At 48.5% G+C, this 17,232-nt stretch overlaps 1 protein-coding gene and 1 long non-coding RNA gene across 7 annotated transcripts; one reads left to right on the forward strand and one right to left on the reverse strand.

The window, feature by feature from the left end:
- Positions 1–3,373: 3,373 nt before the first annotated feature.
- On the forward strand, positions 3,374–16,807 carry LOC111607675. Of its 2 annotated transcripts, XR_002752414.1 has the most exons (4): positions 3,374–3,495; positions 13,752–13,803; positions 14,083–14,249; positions 16,724–16,807. It is a non-coding gene; the product is annotated as an uncharacterized LOC111607675 (long non-coding RNA). The 2 variants fall into 2 exon arrangements; XR_002752413.1 differs by having other exon boundaries at positions 14,083–16,790.
- LOC102223167 (myc box-dependent-interacting protein 1) lies at positions 4,222–17,217 on the reverse strand. 5 transcript variants are annotated; one of them, XM_023329892.1, is made up of 16 exons: positions 16,797–17,037; positions 12,953–13,033; positions 12,813–12,867; positions 12,636–12,730; positions 12,456–12,491; positions 12,099–12,194; positions 11,360–11,467; positions 10,322–10,407; positions 10,177–10,252; positions 10,048–10,103; positions 9,937–9,978; positions 8,181–8,223; positions 7,898–8,035; positions 5,422–5,475; positions 5,250–5,351; positions 4,222–4,532 (listed from the first exon to the last, which is right to left on the reverse strand). In XM_023329892.1, exons 1-16 carry the CDS (start codon positions 16,875–16,877, stop codon positions 4,431–4,433), a joined length of 1,251 nt encoding a protein of 416 aa, XP_023185660.1. In that variant the 5' UTR covers positions 16,878–17,037; the 3' UTR covers positions 4,222–4,430. The 5 variants fall into 5 exon arrangements, 3 of the variants coding, with proteins under 3 accessions (XP_023185660.1, XP_023185661.1, XP_023185659.1); XM_023329893.1 differs by lacking the exon at positions 7,898–8,035 and having other exon boundaries at positions 16,797–17,019; XR_002752411.1 differs by lacking the exons at positions 4,222–4,532; positions 5,250–5,351 and adding an exon at positions 5,561–5,889 and having other exon boundaries at positions 5,447–5,475; positions 16,797–17,217.
- Between the last annotated feature and the right edge of the window lie 15 nt (positions 17,218–17,232).

Genomic DNA, 17,232 nt, shown 5'->3' on the forward strand with positions numbered 1-17,232 from the left:
TAAAATTACGAGATAAAGTCGTAATATTTCGAGAATAAAGTCTAAAGTTATAATATTACAGAATAAACTCGTAATAATGCGACAATAAGTCACTGTATTTTCAGAATAAAGTTATATTAATATGAGAATAAAGCCATAATATGACTTTATTGTCATATTATTTCGATTTTATTTATGTAATATGACTTTATTTTAAAAATTATGAGAATAATTTTAAAAATAAAGTCAATACTCTGTCGTACAGAATACACAGGTTTGTCATGGAGTTTTTAAACTTATTTGCTCACTTAATAGTAAAATAAATATTTAACTTAACATTTCAAACCAATTCATAGGATTTCTAACTTTGGTAAAGCGTTGAAAGTCCCACTTGAATCACACAGACTATATCTGCTCATATTTACAGTTTTTAATGTTCCTACATTAGCATGCATACACATATGTTTTATATATTGACTTTATATCCAAATGGATGAGCCTAAAAGCAAACAGAACAGTATGATCAGAAAAGGTCTTGCAGTAGGAACATTTGATGGGTTTTAATGGATTCTACTCTTTATTAAAACATCTTTAAATATCAGAGATTCCTCTAAGGTCCCTAATAACATCAACAACCTTATAATAAAAGACTAAAACCAGTCACCGTTTAGGGCGTGCCGTGGTGGCGTAGCGGTTAGCGCGACCCGTATTTGGAGGCCTTGAGTCCTCAACGCGGCCGTCGCGGGTTCAACTCCCGGATCCGACGACATTTGCCGCATGTCTTCCCCCCTCTCCTTCCCTGTTTCCTGTCAGTCTGCTGTCATATAAGGGACACTAGAGCCACAAAAGACCCTGGAGGGGTAAAAAAACAAACAAAAAAAACAGTCACCGTTTAAAGCACGTAATCCCAGAGCGGGTCCAAAGTTTCATACATTAACAATCAGTATTTAAATGTGCAGTTTAAAACAAAAACTATTTAAAACAACATCAGATTATTATCTGGTATAATGTCTCGTTTGTTTGGTTAAAGACGATATTTTAAAGCAGGGATGCGATTTGTGGTCTGAGAGGTCAGCTCAGGAATGGTAGGAATGAGATTTAGTCTGGATTAAATTAAAGAGCACAGCTAATCCAAGTGGTGTGGGTCAAAGGTCAAACCATAATGATTCATTGTTTCTCACAGTCCTCAGTAATTCAGCCTGATTCAGAGGCTTTTATTGGAAAACATTTAAAAACATTAATCAGCTTGTTGAGCCGCTGCAGGGGAATCTCGACGTGTTTCTGTTCAACTTTACGCTTGTTTTGGACAAAGAGCAACGTGAAGGAGCTGAGCTCAGAGTATGTAGAGGAACAGGAGTCAGGTTAGCGTTCCAGGACAGACAGGGCGGCCCACTGGGAACACTGGGAACACAATGTCCACTTTGTGATCTGAACTAAATAATTTTATAGATGAATGAGATGAAGGCTCTTTTTGTCCCTCAGTTGTTGCCGTAGAGTGTTCTGCATCATCAGCAGGTTGGTGCTGCCTGCTGATTGGATGCCTTGTTTCAAACTGGGGAACCCAAATGGTTCAAACTGGTTCTGGAGTGCTAGAAAGTGTTTAGCTGCTAAATGTTTAGCATTTCCAGCCTGAGTCTGTAGAAAGCAGACACCTGCAGCCAGGTGAGGCGACTGGCGTTGGTAACGAATCCCTCATCACTTCACTGATGGATTCATTTGTATTGCAAAGGTTGACGGTTCCAACTCAACCAGCTGCTCCATTAAAACCAGTTAAACATTCAGGTCTTCCAGCCGGTTAGTGGCTGAACAGACGGACGGTTTCCATGGCTACCACTTGGAGATGAACTGGTTCTGGTCAGCAGGTAAACATCTTTTACATTTCGTTTTTATCTCTACAAAGTTCTGAACAGAAGAGAAGTCTGCAGGTACGGACCTCCAAACAGAACTGGTTCTGAACATCAGAGCTGGTCCAGTTACTGTTCAACAGGCTGGTGAAGGAGGAACCAACACAAAGAATCAACAGAAACATGGTTGCTATGGTTTCACTGTCATCTTGTTTCAGTTAAATGGACCCAGAAACCTGCCTGTAACTGGTCCTGTGGAGGATTCCCAAAGGGCCTGGGTCCCAACAGAACCAGAACCAGCTGGTCCTTTTGCACTGCAGCTATAGTTTGCTGCTGCCTTTTGGACTTTAGTTTCTGTGAAGTTCAACCTGAACGACTCTGTAAACAGTTAATGTTTTCTAACATGGCCGAACCTCTTCCTGGTTGCTGGAGGAAAGGAAGCGTCCGTCCCGTTCCTGTAGGGCCCAGCACTGCCGGGCTGGGGCCCGGCAGTGTTTGCTTTCCACATGGTTGATCGCTGGTTTCTAATAGAAACACTGAAGATCATTCTGGTGCTGCTCGGTCACCATGGTAACAATGTAAACACCTTAACATTCATTAGCGAGTGGGTGACAGCAGGTCACTCACCAGATCAAATACTGAATACTTAACCCGTTCTGTCTAAACCCGTTTATGTTTTTAGATTGGCCAAAACGGATCAAATGTGCTTCATTTATCTTTACTGACATTGATTTGATCCAGAAAGATGTAAACCTGATGCCAGATGTTTGTCAAAGTTTCTGTATTTTCACTTCTGTGCCTAATAATATCCAGTCAAAACAGACCTTTTAAAACACAAAAACTTTACTGAACTCTTAAATTTGTCGTTTTCTTTTCTTTGAGTTCTAGTGTGAAATAAATACAACCTAATTTATGACTGTAGTTCTAACGAGAAATGATCAAATCTGGAATATGGTGAGGAATCATGTCCCAACAACTGCAGACATTATGAAGGGATGATTGGACGGCGCCCTCTAGTGTTCAACACTGGAAAACACTTTTAGACCAATGGGACCTTGGCAGAGGATCACTGTAGCATCCATCCATCCATCCATCCATCCATCCATCCATCCATCCATCCATCCATCCATCCATCCAAACAGTTTTTATGTTCTGTTGAATTCCATCATTAAACATGGAAACTTGGACTTTTACCCAGAATTGACATGACGCTGGCTGCGCCCCCTTGTCCTCCGACAGGCCAACTGTTATTATGTTGGACCTCAATGTGTTAGCCGAGACATATTTTGAGTCATTTTTGTCTTCTAAACCAGTGGCCCCAACCACCGGTCCGTGGACCAATTGGTACCGGGCCGCGCAAGAAATAATGAACTACTTTCGGATCTTTTATTTTGAAAATCCTAAACCGGATTTTACCGGTTAGCCAACTTGCAGCAGGAAAGAGTAACAAAACAACATCGGAGTGCTGCGCGCGCACCCCCGGTCCTCGCGCCTAAAAAGGTTGGTGACCGCTGTTCTAACCCAACACTGAGAAAAGTCTCTAACTAGTTCTACATCCGGTCTGTAAGGTTATTAGCGGGAAGTAACGGAGAATTCAACGATAAAGCCCAAGAGGAAAAATGGTTGATGTGAGTGTGAACGCTGTGGGACGCACTTAGCACGTACAAAATGGGTGAGTAATGACTTAAATAAAACCGGCTTGTGAAAATCCGCCTTGTGGAAAATGGTTAGAAATAAACAGTAGCATGAAACGGTGTTTAAATGCTAATATAGCAGTTAGCCTAGACTGTTTTCATGCTGCCATAGAGCTACCATTGGAATCTACACGCATAAAATCCAGCATAACTACCTTCACTTATTGATCTGGAAATGATTAGATGTTTAGCGTTATTTTAATTTAACTGAGTTGTGTTTATTTGACGCTTAGCTGTCAGCTGTGAGTTGTTAGCATGGAGCTATCAGTAAGTATCCTTATGACAAAAACTGGGATGTTTACTTCCGGTTACCTTCCTGGTGACTAACTTGGTTCCCGTCCTTCAGTTTCATTCAGCTGGACGTGAGCTGGGCTGCAGTCCATGATCTGTTTCTTGGTTTTTCCACATTCCTTTTTGGTTTTGGAAATGTAATAAATTGTATTCCACCCTCTATGTTCTGGGTGACGGATTGCATATTCCCCACTGACACCTTGGACCGTGATTATCTATTATTTTCCTCAAAATCTCTCTGACTGCAGCGTGTTTTCTATGATAGATACTGTCAATATTGTCGGAGTACCGTCCTTGGAACCTGATTGGTCAGTTGCTGATAAATGCCCTAGAATGATTGGGGGAGGATTACTCTACGTCAGCATGGGGCGGAACCAGCGTCATGTTAATTTAAAGAACAAAATCCCAAACACTTCTTTATTACATCTGTTTATTTTCATTTTCTTGAACAAATTTACTAAAAAGTTGTTGAAACTTGCAGAAGAAGAGCTAGAGGCTTGCAGAAAGGTGTGGACAGGCACTGGTCTCCATCGCTGTTTGCCATGATGTAGCTTTCAGAGCTAACCGCTGACATCAGGGATGAAGAGGAGCTTCAGGTTGGGGATGAGCTGCAGCGCCACCATCAGACCTTCTGGGTGAAGTTCTCAGGGAAAACCCCTTTGGCTGAAATATCTTTCTTGAGGAACCAGTGAGCCTCCTTGACGCCCAGCAGCCAGCCGTCGTCCTGCAGACAGACCACAGTTTACCCAACCGACAACCGGCAACCAGCAATACAGAGGCGCCTGGAGAAACTCCTGGCTCAGACTAATGACAGCTGAGCTCAGAGCCCAGCAGACTTTGTTTCAGCTAGAAGCTCGTTTAAATAAAATCCTCTGTGATCAATAGCTGTCTCTGATTGGCCAGAACCCAACCAACCGGGACCGGTCGTCATGGCATTCTTCTGGGGACCCATATGGTTTGGCCTCATCTGGCCCGGTTAGTCAAGCCCTCTGCTGACCCCTGAAGTTCTGACCCGGTTGGAGGAAGGTCGACTCCTTCAGTCTCTTCCCAACATTAATGTCGGGTCATGACCTCCAACCCTGACCTGCAGAATGATCTTCCTGTTGACGTCCGACAATAAAAAGGTGCTAAATAACACTTAGCAGGCTTTTATTTTGGAGACCTGATCCCAAACCCGTCCACAGCAGCTAACGGATCTCTCATCCCTCGTCCTCATTGGTCAATGTGAGGACGATGCTTTTCTATGACACTCAGCAAGTTGAGTTGCCTGGACTGGGCACAATTTGGAGTTGTGTGTTCTTCTCCAGGACTCTGAACCTGGCAGAGTGTTGTAAAGTAGATCCTTTGTTCTTTGACTAGACCCAGCAGAGACTGTCCGTGTTCTGACTGATCGGTCCCGTCTGTGTGGCGCTGAGGTCAGACTCTCGCCGATGATGCTCACCTGTTCCTCAGGGTTATCAAAAGCCAAAACCAGGACGGCGTCTCCGACCTTCAGCTCCAGCTCGTCGTTGTCCGTTGCCGTGTACTCGTGCACTGCCTTCACCTGGAGGAGGAGAACCAACCCGGTTCGGTCGGGCAGGAACCAGAGAGCGCTCAGCGGTCGGTGGACTCACCTTGTAGAGGAACCCTGGAGGAAGTTCAGCATCAGCGCCGTTGGTCACAGAGCTCTGGAGGAAGAAAAGTCCGGGCGTTACAGACGGACAGACTGCAGGAAGCATGAAGGTGGAAAGAGTTCAGAGCAGGAAACGGAACCGGTGAGGTCAGGAGGTCAGGAGGTCTGGGGCCGATCAGGGTCTCCTGAGGTTCATCTACTTCCTCTACTTTCCCAACTCTACCTCCTCCTCGTCCTCCTCGCCCCAGCCGCCCGGCCCCTCGCCGGCTCCGCCCTCGTCCCAGTCCGGCTCGCTGAACGCCTGATGTGCATGTCCCCGCTCCTCGGTGCCGGCGTCCTGACCTTCGGCCGGGTCGGCGTGGTCCCAGCTGGGCTGGCAGCGGCTCTGGTAGCTGCTGTGGTCCCAGCCGCTCTGGGCCTCCTGGTCTGCATCCTGTTGGGACAGCGACTCGGCGCCGCGCTCGTCTCGCTACGGCAGCAGGGGTTGGGTGGCAAAGCCAGGGGTCAAAGGTCAAAGGGAGGATGTTGAAGGAGACGCCAGAGGAGCGTTTGAGTTTAATGTTGCCATAACAACCACAAGAGAGGGAGGTTCAGGATTTTAAAAAGCCAAAGGAAGTAGAAACAGAGCTGGTTGAGGATGTAAGACGTTCTTCTTACCCACGAGTCCCAAGATGGCGTCTGGGGCAGAGCAGTGAGCAAAACATGGAGACCGATTGGTCATTCACCACAGACCGGCCTGATGACTCACTTCCTGTTCATGGTTTCACATAAATACCTTCCTGATCCACCACTCCAAACTACGGCTCAACATGGCAACCAGAACTGGACCTGGACCTGGACCTGGACCAGAACTGGACCTGGACCAGAACTGGACCTGGACCTGGACCTGGACCAGAACTGGACCTGGACCTGGACCTGAACTGGACCTGGACCTGGACCTGGACCAGAACTGGACCTGGACCTGGACCTGGACCAGAACTGGACCTGGACCAGAACTGGACCTGGACCTGGACCAGAACTGGACCTGAACCTGGACCTGGACCAGAACTAGACCTGTACCAGAACTGGACCTGGACCAGAACTGGACCTGGACCTGGACCTGTACCAGAACTGGACCTGGATCTGGACCGGGACCAGAACTGGACCTGGACCAGAACTGGACATGGACCTGGACCTGGACCAGAACTGGACATGGACCTGGACCTGGACCAGAACTGGACCTGGACCAGACCTGGACATGGACCAGACCTGGACCTGGACCAGAACTGGACCAGAACTGGACCTGGACCAGAACTGGACCTGGACCGGGACCAGAACTGGACCTGGATCTGGACCTGGACCAGAACTGGACCTGGATCTGGACCTGGACCTGGACCAGAACTGGACCTGGACCAGAACTGGACCTGGACCGGGACCAGAACTGGACCTGGATCTGGACCTGGACCAGAACTGGACCTGGACCTGGACCAGAACTGGACCTGATCTGGACCTGGACTAGACCTGGACCTGAACTGGACCAGAACTGGACCTGGACCAGAACTGGACCTGGATCTGGACCTGGACCAGACCTGGACCTGAACTGGACCAGAACTGGACCTGGACCTGGACCAGAACTGGACCTGACCTGGACCAGAACTGGACCTGGACCAGAACTGGACCTGGACCAGAACTGGACCTGGACCTGGACCTGGACTGGACCTGGACCTGGACCAGAACTGGACCTGGACCAGAACTGGAGCTGCACTTGGACCAGAACTGGACCTGGACCAGAACTGGACCTGGACCTGGACCAGAACTGGACCTGACCTGGACCAGAACTGGACCTGGACCAGAACTGGACCTGGACCTGGACCAGAACTGGACCTGGACCTGGACCTGGACTGGACCTGGACCTGGACCAGAACTGGACCTGGACCAGAACTGGAGCTGCACTTGGACCAGAACTGGACCTGGACCTGATCAGACCGACCGGATCAGAATGTTCTGAAGTTGACCAGATGTTGGGTCTGAATTGTAGGCTGATGGAGAAACTCCCTCTTGGGTTTATTGGGATGTTTTTGTGTCTCAGTGATTCTGACACAATAATCAGTTTTTCATCCAAACTTCAACCTGAGACTAAAACAACCAGAGAAAGAAACCGGACCAGAGGCTGGTCATGCAGAACCACTTCAGATACCAGCAATATCTGAACTAAAGAAGCTTCTCCCTTATAACACACACACACACACACACACACATTTTAACCCTGTGTTGTAAGCAGAACTCCATCATGTCAGCTTCAGTCTCTCTGTGATAACCAGTCAGTCAGTAATCAGAGTAGAGGTCAGGAGTCCCTCAGGGTCGAGTCGTCGTGTTTGTTCTGTTTAGCCAGATTCTGATCCAAAGTTAGAAATGTTAACAGTTGGAACCATCAGATGTGTTCAGGTTAATGTGGTTCTGGGTTATGATGAAGAACGGCCGGCTGTTTTCTGTCTGACCTGCTGCGTTGTGCTGGTCGGGTCTGAGTCAGAGTCTGGAGCTGCAGCCTCGTCCTCCAGCAGGGCGGCGATCTGCTGCTTTGGGTCTGGAGACGGTGAGAGTCTGGGAGGAGGCCGGCTGGGCGGCGGGCCGGGCTTCTGCAGCGCCACCAGGTGGAATCACGCAGCCACCACAACGGCATGCACACAAATGCAGTTAGGAACGCTCACATCACTCGGAGTTAGGCTGTTCTCTAAAGCCAGAACCCTTCAGACTAGCAGAGCTAGAGCGGCAGCCTGGTACCTTTGGAGCCGGGCTGCTGGCCTGGCTGTGGTTGGCTTCCTCACTGGACCATGAGGAAGAGGAGAGAGAGGAAGACAATGAGAACTGGAGAGAAAAAACTTAACAGGAACATGTGCAAAACCATCAGCTCAGCTGTTCTATGCTTTGTCCACACGAGGGAGCCAACATGCTCCAAATCATAACTCTTCATAACTTATTGTTGACAGCTGCAGACGTTCAGCTTCATTAGAGTTTATCCAGGACCAGTTACTGTTCACTGACAGGCATGCAGCAGCAGACGCATGCGGCTCCATGCGGCACCAGGAGGAGCATGCGGCTCCATGCGGCAGCAGGAGGAGCATGCGGCATCACCATGAGCATGCGGCATCAGGAGGAGCATGCGGCAGCAGGAGGAGCATGCGGCTCCATGCGGCAGCAGGAGGAGCATGCGGCATCAGGAGGAGCATGCGGCTCCATGCGGCAGCAGGAGGAGCATGCGGCATCAGGACGAGCATGCGGCATCAGGAGGAGCATGCGGCTCCATGCGGCACCAGGAGGAGCATGCGGCATCAGGAGGAGCATGCGGTTCCATGCGGCATCAGGACGAGCATGCGGCTCCATGCGGCACCAGGAGGAGCATGCGGCATCAGGAGGAGCATGCGGCAGCAGGAGGAGCATGCGGCATCAGGAGGAGCATGCGGCACCAGGAGGAGCATGCGGCACCAGGAGGAGCATGCGGCTCCATGCGGCATCAGGACGAGCATGCGGCTCCATGCGGCACCAGGAGGAGCATGCGGCTCCATGCGGCAGCAGGAGGAGCATGCGGCATCACCACGAGCATGCGGCATCAGGAGGAGCATGCGGCACCAGGAGGAGCATGCGGCATCAGGAGGAGCATGCGGCTCCATGCGGCATCAGGATGAGCATGCGGCTCCATGCGGCATCAGGACGAGCATGCGGCTCCATGCGGCACCAGGAGGAGCATGCGGCTCCATGCGGCAGCAGGAGGAGCATGCGGCATCACCACGAGCATGCGGCATCAGGAGGAGCATGCGGCAGCAGGAGGAGCATGCGGCTCCATGCGGCAGCAGGAGGAGCATGCGGCATCAGGACGAGCATGCGGCATCAGGAGGAGCATGCGGCTCCATGCGGCACCAGGAGGAGCATGCGGCATCAGGAGGAGCATGCGGTTCCATGCGGCAGCAGGAGGAGCATGCGGCAGCAGGAGGAGCATGCGGCTCCATGCGGCAGCAGGAGGAGCATGCGGCATCAGGACGAGCATGCGGCATCAGGACGAGCATGCGGCTCCATGCGGCACCAGGAGGAGCATGCGGCATCAGGAGGAGCATGCGGTTCCATGCGGCATCAGGACGAGCATGCGGCTCCATGCGGCACCAGGAGGAGCATGCGGCTCCATGCGGCAGCAGGAGGAGCATGCGGCATCACCACGAGCATGCGGCATCAGGAGGAGCATGCGGCACCAGGAGGAGCATGCGGCATCAGGAGGAGCATGCGGCTCCATGCGGCATCAGGACGAGCATGCAGCTCCATGCGGCATCAGGACGAGCATGCGGCATCAGGAGGAGCTTTCGGCACCAGGAGGAGCATGCGGCTCCATGCAGCACCAGGAGGAGCATGCGGCTCCATGTGGCACCAGGAGGAGCATGCGGCTCCATGTGGCAGCAGGAGGAGCATGCGGCTCCATGCGGCATCAAGAGGAGCATGCGGCTCCATGCGGCAGCAGGAGGAGCATGCGGCTCCATGCGGCATCTTTTACCTCTTTGAGCCGCCTTTCTTTGCGGCTGCAGTGGCGTCTTTTCTGCACCAGAGGGCGCTGTGAGTTAGTGCTGTCATGTTGCGCTTGGTGGCTGATGAAGGAGGAACTTACTTGAGCTGCTGCTGCTCCTCCAGTTTGGTCATGATGTCGTTCAGGTTGTGGCTCAGCTGCTCACAGGAGAGGCGGGTCAGCTGACCAAACGCTGCGCTCTGATTGGTGGAGAGCAGCAGGTTCACTCACCTTGCTCATCTCTCTGTGGAACTTCTCCTGATGTCCTGCCAGGCTCTGGAATGTGCCAACATAGACGCCAACACGACTGAAAAACACACACAGGTCAATGTTTGGTTCTGTGGGTCGGAACCACCCGGACCGGACCGGTTCTTACCTGTCCCACAGAACCGGGAGCTCATCCTGCAGCTCCACGTTCAGCTCCTCAAAGATCCTCTGAGCCCGGCCCAGTTCCTCCTCCGCCTGCGCGCGCACGCACACACACACACACACACACACACACACACACACACACACACACACACACACACACACACACACACAGTGAAGAATCAGAACCGGTACCAGACGGGTCCAACAGAACCAGCTGAGACATGCAGTGTGCAGAGCAGAACCAAGCAGCTCAGAGAGTTTGTCGCTAACTAGTGACGGTTAGTCTGTTAACTAGTCACTAGCTCTGATTACATGTCAGCTGGTTGGTTAGTTAATTAGTTAGTTAATTAAACCAACAGGTTAGTGGTTTTCATGTCGTTTTTATTGGATGTTTAGTTTGTTCCTGAATATTTAGTTGGTTTAAAATGAGTTCATTTTTGATGAGTTAGTCTCTGTGTTGGTCAGAAAATGAGTTAATGGTTTAATAATGAGTTAATTTGGTGATCAGTCAGTTCATTAACACTAGTCAGCAGGTTTAGTTTTTGTAGTTAGTATTGTATTGATTAGTATAAGTGACTTCATTAATCAGTTTTTAGTAAGTTGCCAGTTTGTCCTAAAGTTTAGCAACAATCCGACTGATTTTTAATTTAAACTCAAAGCTGATTGACGATCAGATCGGATCAGATCAGTTTGGATCAATTAAAGAGGTCAATGTGATGTCATCAGGTGACCCAGAGCTTCACCTGGTTGTAGGAGAGGTTAGTCTGCGCCACCTGGTGGGCTGAGATCAGGCCCTGCGCCCAGCTGGGGGCGGCCATCTCCAGCAGGGCGGCGGGCTAACGGCACACAGCATGCAGCGCCGCCACGAGGACGGCGAGGAAGACGGCGAGGAAGAGCAGCAACAGCAACAGGTCAAGTCAACATTCTCAGTTTAACTCAAGAATCAGAGAGTCTGACTGGTTTAAGGTGGAATCATCTGAAGGACAGCAGCATGTCCTGTTCCACCTTAAATCAAAATGGCTTCTTGCCGTCCGGCCGTTACCTTGGCGATCTTGGCCTCGTCCTTCTTCTTCCCTTTCTGCAAGGAGGCGAAGTGATGGCGGGCGCTGTCAAAGTCCACCAGCTTCCTGTCGCGCTTCGCTAGGCGAGCCTGTTGGACACACGGCAACATGGCAACTTCAGCTACAGGTCAACTTCAACAACCCCATGTTGTCACTTCCTGTCTCTTCCTGTCACTTTCTGTCTCTTCCTATAACTTCCTGTCTCGTCCTGTCTCTTCCTGTCACTTCCTGTCTCTTTCTGTCTCGTCCTGTCACTTCCTGTCTCGTCCTGTCACTTCCCGTCTCTTCCTGTCTCGTCCTGTCACTTCCCGTCTCTTCCTGTCTTGTCCTGTCACTTCCTGTCTCGTCCTGTCACTTCCTGTCACTTCCTGTCTCTTCCTATAACTTCCTGTCTCTTCCTGTCACTTCCTGTCTCTTCCTGTCTCGTCCTGTCTCGTCCTGTCACTTCCTGTCTCGTCCCGTCTCTTCCTGTCTCTTCCTGTCTCTTCCTGTCACTTCCTGTCTCTTCCCGTCTCGTCCTGTCTCTTCCTGTCTCGTCCTGTCTCTTCCCGTCTCTTCCTGTCTCTTCCTGTCTCGTCCTGTCTCTTCCCGTCTCTTCCTGTCTCGTCCTGTCTCGTCCTGTCTCTTCCTGTCTCGTCCTGTCTCTTCCCGTCTCTTCCTGTCTCGTCCTGTCTCTTCCTGTCACTTCCTGTCTCGTCCTGTCTCTTCCTCCAGACTCACCTTGATCTCTGGGAACTGAGCCAGGTACGTGTCGAGGCCCAGCAGTGATTTGTCCGTCAGGTTCTGGTGGTAGTCCATCCACAGTGTGTCCGTGTCCTGGAGGAGACAACAAGTTGATGAAGACTTTCTGAGGAAAAGGTTTTCTCTCCATCAGGATGTTTCTGCCTGAGTCTCTGTTGTAGTTTGTGGAGTTTCATGTCGTAGTGTTGGTCTGGTCAGGGTCATGGTTCATGTCTGACTTAGTGAAAACATGATGATGATGATGGTGGGCTAATCTGGACGCGGTTCCATCTCTCAGTCCTGCCACAGTTTGAGCTCAGAAACAGGAAACAGCAGCAAACAGCAGGAAGTCAGTACCTCCAGGTTGTTGTCCAGCTCCTTCTCTATCATCTCCTTCAGGAGGAGCAGGAGAGCAGCATGCAGTTAGAGACAGAGAGTCAGCAGAAGAAGAAGAAGAAACGCTGCAGGGACTCACAGGGTCACACAGGGACACGCAGGGACATGCAGGACGGCCGGGAACCTCAGCAGGTGTCTCACCTCCACCTGAGCGTCCAGCTCCTCCTTTCCAAACCAGTCGGGTTCATACATGTCAGCCAGACAGTCCTGCAGCCGCCGCGACGCGTCGTGCATCGCTAGAACAGACACAGGAACCGTCATGCAAAGCAACGCTGCGTCTGATTGGCTGCTGCGTCTGCTTGGCCGCTTCACACTGACCTTTGACCGCTGCCAGGTAGGCCTTGAGGTCTCGCTGCACCTTGCTGCCTTCAGTCTGAAACGGGAAGGAAAGGCAGTGAGGAAGAGGAGCAGGAGGAAGGGCTGGGCCAGCGTTAGCATTAGCGTTAGCTGCTGCCCACCATCTGCTTGTTGAAGTTAGCCACCAGCTCCTCGAAGGCGGAGTCCCGCGTCTCATCGGCTTTACCGAGCTTCTGGAGGACCTGCAGGGGGAGACACTGAGTCAACCAACCAGGAGTCACTTTTAGAGAAAATACTTCTCATCATGTTGAAAACTGGTTTTCATTTTCCACAGTTTGGCTAAATGTGTCATTTTTCTTTTTGTAGAAGTTTTTATTTTATTTTAAAAACAAAACTAGAAATTAAAAAGTGACTTTATGGAAGATATTTCCCAGAAACATTGAATTTTTTATGAAACCTTTGAGTTTTATTAATCCAAAGTGAAAATAAAAACGTCTTTAGTTTGTAAAAGTTTCAGATCAATTGGAGGCAAAATAGCTGAAGACAAAATATTTAAAATCAGAAAGAAAAACCTGAAAATCCAAAGAATCCCGAGACTGAAACCTGGAACAATAAATAAAATGAAAAGAATAAAATTCTCCCCAACAGAAGCTGACCATCAACATGATGCTAAGCTATGCAGCCAGCAAAACAAGATGGAGGAATCCAACATGGCCGCCCAGGCAGGAAGCAATCAGAAGTGAAGCGATGGCGTCTAAATAAAGACTGTGACATTTCACAGGTCAAAGGTCACCTCGTTTCAGCTTCACTGGTTTGATCCAGTTTGAGTTGAAAGTTTCAGTTTTTCTGTTTTACTGAAAGTTTTAAAGATAAAGTGACTTTTTAGTGTTTCTGGAACCAAATGAATTAAACAGATTAAATATTAAATAATAAGTTAAAACTATTATTTGTTTCTTTTAGGGAGAAACAGGAAGCAGCTCTGGACCAATCAGAGCGCAGCGCTTTGCCACTGGTGAGAAAGTCAATCGATTTATTGACTGCAGAAATCTGAACTTTTAATCAATATTTAATGATAAAATGTTTTTATGTCAGGATATTTTATTTTCCACATCTGCAGTTTGTTTGTTTATTTCTAATCTTTTTTATTCTACCATTTATTTCTATTTTAAACAAGTTTTTCTTGTGATCAAAAGTTTTTGGATTTTAGTAAAAATATTTCGTTTTTTAATCTGGTGAATCCTAACTGGTTCTCTCTCTCTCTCTCTCTCTCTCTTGCCCCGTCGGGTCGCAGCGAAGCCGACGCCTCAACGTGTTGCTGTGCCGTCGCCGTGGCAACGGGCTCAGCAGATAATCCCGTCAGACTCCTCGGTGTTTGCACACGGACGGCCTCCACCAGCTGGCGCCGCAATCCGGTGGGGACGGCAGGACAGGAGGACGACCTTTGACCCCTCCACCCAGGTGAGGCCTGCTGCTCTTCAGGTCAGATCTGAGTCTCCATTTCCTGTTTCCACAAAGACGGGAGAACAAACCGGCATCTGCCCCGGGTCGGGTTTCACCCCACAAATACCCCCGGCATATTTACAGGCAGGCCGGGGCATTAAGGGGTAAATATAGCTGCCCCGCCCGGCGAGGGGCAGGACAGCTGCAGGACGGCGTCCATGTGAGAGCAGCTCCTCTGCTCACAGCCACTCCGTTTACCAATCAATAACTAATAACGTTTACAACCATCAGCTGAAACAGGAAAATCTGCTGGAAGGACGAACGTACAACAGAAAACCCTGAAATCTGGAGAAGAATCTAAAAGAGTTCAAAGGTCAGCAGCCTGAATGTGGCTGCGCAGCAGTCAGCAGGGAACACCGCAGCTTTAAGAACCGAGTTCAGTCTGGGAACGGTTCAGGTTGAAGTGTTTCCTTCCCGCCGTCATCAAAACACAAACAGCTTTAGTCCAAGAACCAGAAGCTATCGCTAATGCTAACGCTAACCAGCATTTATTTGATTTACAATCCTGTAAACTTTGTTTTTTTAAAAGTGAATGAAAAGTGAAGCCTGTTGCCTTTTAGCTCCCATAAATGTTTCCTCTGGAGTTTCATTTATTAATAAAGTTTTGCTCATTGATCTTATTTTAACACCAAATTATTAATAAATAATAACTGCTAAACGTGAACCTGTTCATATTTAATGTCTCTAATTTGAATGAACTGAATTAAAGAGAAAATGTTGATAAAAAAAAAACGCTAAAATTTTGGAAATGTTTTAATCCAGAAGGTCTGAAATAATCTGGAATAATTTTAGATTATCACAATCCAGAGATCTGTTAGCATTAGCTTCACGTTTCAGAAATCAGCCAAGAGTTTTCGGAGAGAAACGTTTTCCTTCCACTAAACTTTATGCTTTGGTAGCATTGACGATAAGCTAGCAGCCAGAGAAGCATTTTCATTAGTAATGAAACAAAATATTATTATTACAGTTTATCAATATTAATATTGATGTGAATGTTTTATTTATAAAATAATGTCCAGATTCCTCTTTATGCTGCTGAAGTTTCAGAGCTAAAATCGTTTTTAAGAAAAAACTCAAAGTTCATTTTTTCTTAAAATACGTGGAGATTTAAGACAAATGGAAACGAAACGTTTCTTATTTATTTAAACGATAAAAAGTTTCAACATTTAAAAAACGTAAATTTAACGACAGAGAATGAAGAGTTACTAAAATTCAGATGATTATTCCTGCTGGGCGAGGAAGAGGAGGAGGAGGAAGAGCTGATCGGTACCGGCGATCAACCTGCTGATGATCAGACGGGTTAACGGATCAGAACCATCAGAACCACAGAGGAAACATTTAGAATATTAAATAACCGGCTAATAATCCATTATTAACTGGAGCAGAAACTGATCAATAAATCTGCTCAGCAGAACTCTGCTAGCTTTAGCTTCTGCTAATATCTGCTATTGATCCCATCCAGTTATCGATTAGCTAATCAGTAATCAATAACCATCCACAGATTCATCAGAAATCTGTTTATTTTCTTATTTGAATGAATTTCTAATATTATAAAAATGTTTAAAATCTGCAGAAGTTAATCAGAATAATCGATCAATTGGTAGATTATTGGTTATCTGCGGCTACAGCTCTTCTTCCTTGGTTTCTCTGATCGGACGCCGCGGCGTTCAGCTCTGTTGACCTCTGACCTGGTTGGATCTCCATCGCAACCTGAACAGGAGAAACTCAGTATTCACTGACTTTGACTAGGTCGTTTTCCCAGAGGAGGCTCCACTGACCTCAGTCTGGCGGCCATCTTGTTTTTGTTCTCTTCCTGGTCTGTTGTTTTCCTGCCATGACCTTTGACCTGCAGAGTCTCAGGATGGAGGACAGACTGGTGGGTTCCTTCACAAGGCTGAAGGTCAAAGGTCATGGAGAATCCAAGCTAACAGCTCCGTGTTTTGAACAGAAAAAATTCAAACTTAATATTTCTGATCGTTTGAATTCTCTGCAGTTCTTAATTTACGTGTTTTCGTAACTATCCGAACGTTTTCCACGTGAACCATCGTATCATATCGCATCGAATCGTTTCGCATCACATCTCGATAAACCAAAACGTTTTCATCTGGAAACTCTGGAAAGAATCAGAAAACATCCCAGGTTCATCTCACCATCTGAGCTTTGACTAGGCCATTCCATGCCATGAATCTGCTGCGGCATTTCCTCATCCATCCTCCCCAACACCGTGTTTCACACATTAGTGTTGGTCATATGAATGGATGGAATAATTTGATGTATTTTATTAAAAAGCTTTTAATCTGAAACATTTCAGTTTTTACTGATAAAACTTGATTTAAAATATTGAACATTTCATCAGAAATGAACTTTTAATCTTAGATGAACCCAGAATGTTCCCATCATAGACCCTGGTTCTGGTTCTGGTTCCTCCTCAGACCCAGCTGCAGTCTGACCGAACCGGACCGGACCGGGGATCCAGTGTCTCCCTGACCCCGGGTCGCCTCCTACCTTCTCCTGGGCCCGGTTCAGCCTCTTCTGGACGTTCAGGGCCAGCTTCCCGGCCGTCACACCCTTCCCCAGCTCGGCCATGTCGCAGCGTGGAGTGGACCCGACCCGACCCAACCCACGCAGGAGAACCAGCAGACAAACGGCGCTGCTCGCTGCGGCAAAAGCGCTGCGGTGCGCGACTCTGACAGTAACTCTAATCCTCCTGACTGCTTCTTAAAGGCGCAGGGCGTAATTTAATCCGACCTGGGTGTGTGTGTGTGTGTGTGTGTGTGTGTAGAAGAGAGACAGGCAGCAGGTTCCAAACTCTCCACCTTAATCACCTCAAAGTTCAGCAGATATTAGCCTGAGCCATCAGCCTCTTAAAGGCGCAGGCTGTCTTTATTATTAGCCGACACCTGTTGCATTCTGGGCCGCTGCGGGTCGGCAGGGGGCCTGA

Source organism: Xiphophorus maculatus, chromosome 24, assembly GCF_002775205.1.
Source record: "Xiphophorus maculatus strain JP 163 A chromosome 24, X_maculatus-5.0-male, whole genome shotgun sequence".
In the NCBI taxonomy this organism is placed as follows: domain Eukaryota; kingdom Metazoa; phylum Chordata; class Actinopteri; order Cyprinodontiformes; family Poeciliidae; genus Xiphophorus; species Xiphophorus maculatus.

What these genes read in the sequence shown, in the direction of transcription:
- LOC102223167 (XM_023329891.1), bottom strand. Translation starts at nt 16,877, where the DNA reads ATGGCCGAGCTGGGGAAGGGTGTGACGGCCGGGAAGCTGGCCCTGAAC. An exon ending in AGCTGGACGCTCAGGTGGAG is followed by an intron (nt 12,492 to 12,635) that starts GTGAGACACCTG and finishes CTCCTCCTGAAG; the next exon opens with GAGATGATAGAGAAGGAGCT. An exon ending in ACGAGGCCAAGATCGCCAAG is followed by an intron (nt 10,408 to 11,359) that starts GTAACGGCCGGA and finishes GTGCGCGCGCAG; the next exon opens with GCGGAGGAGGAACTGGGCCG.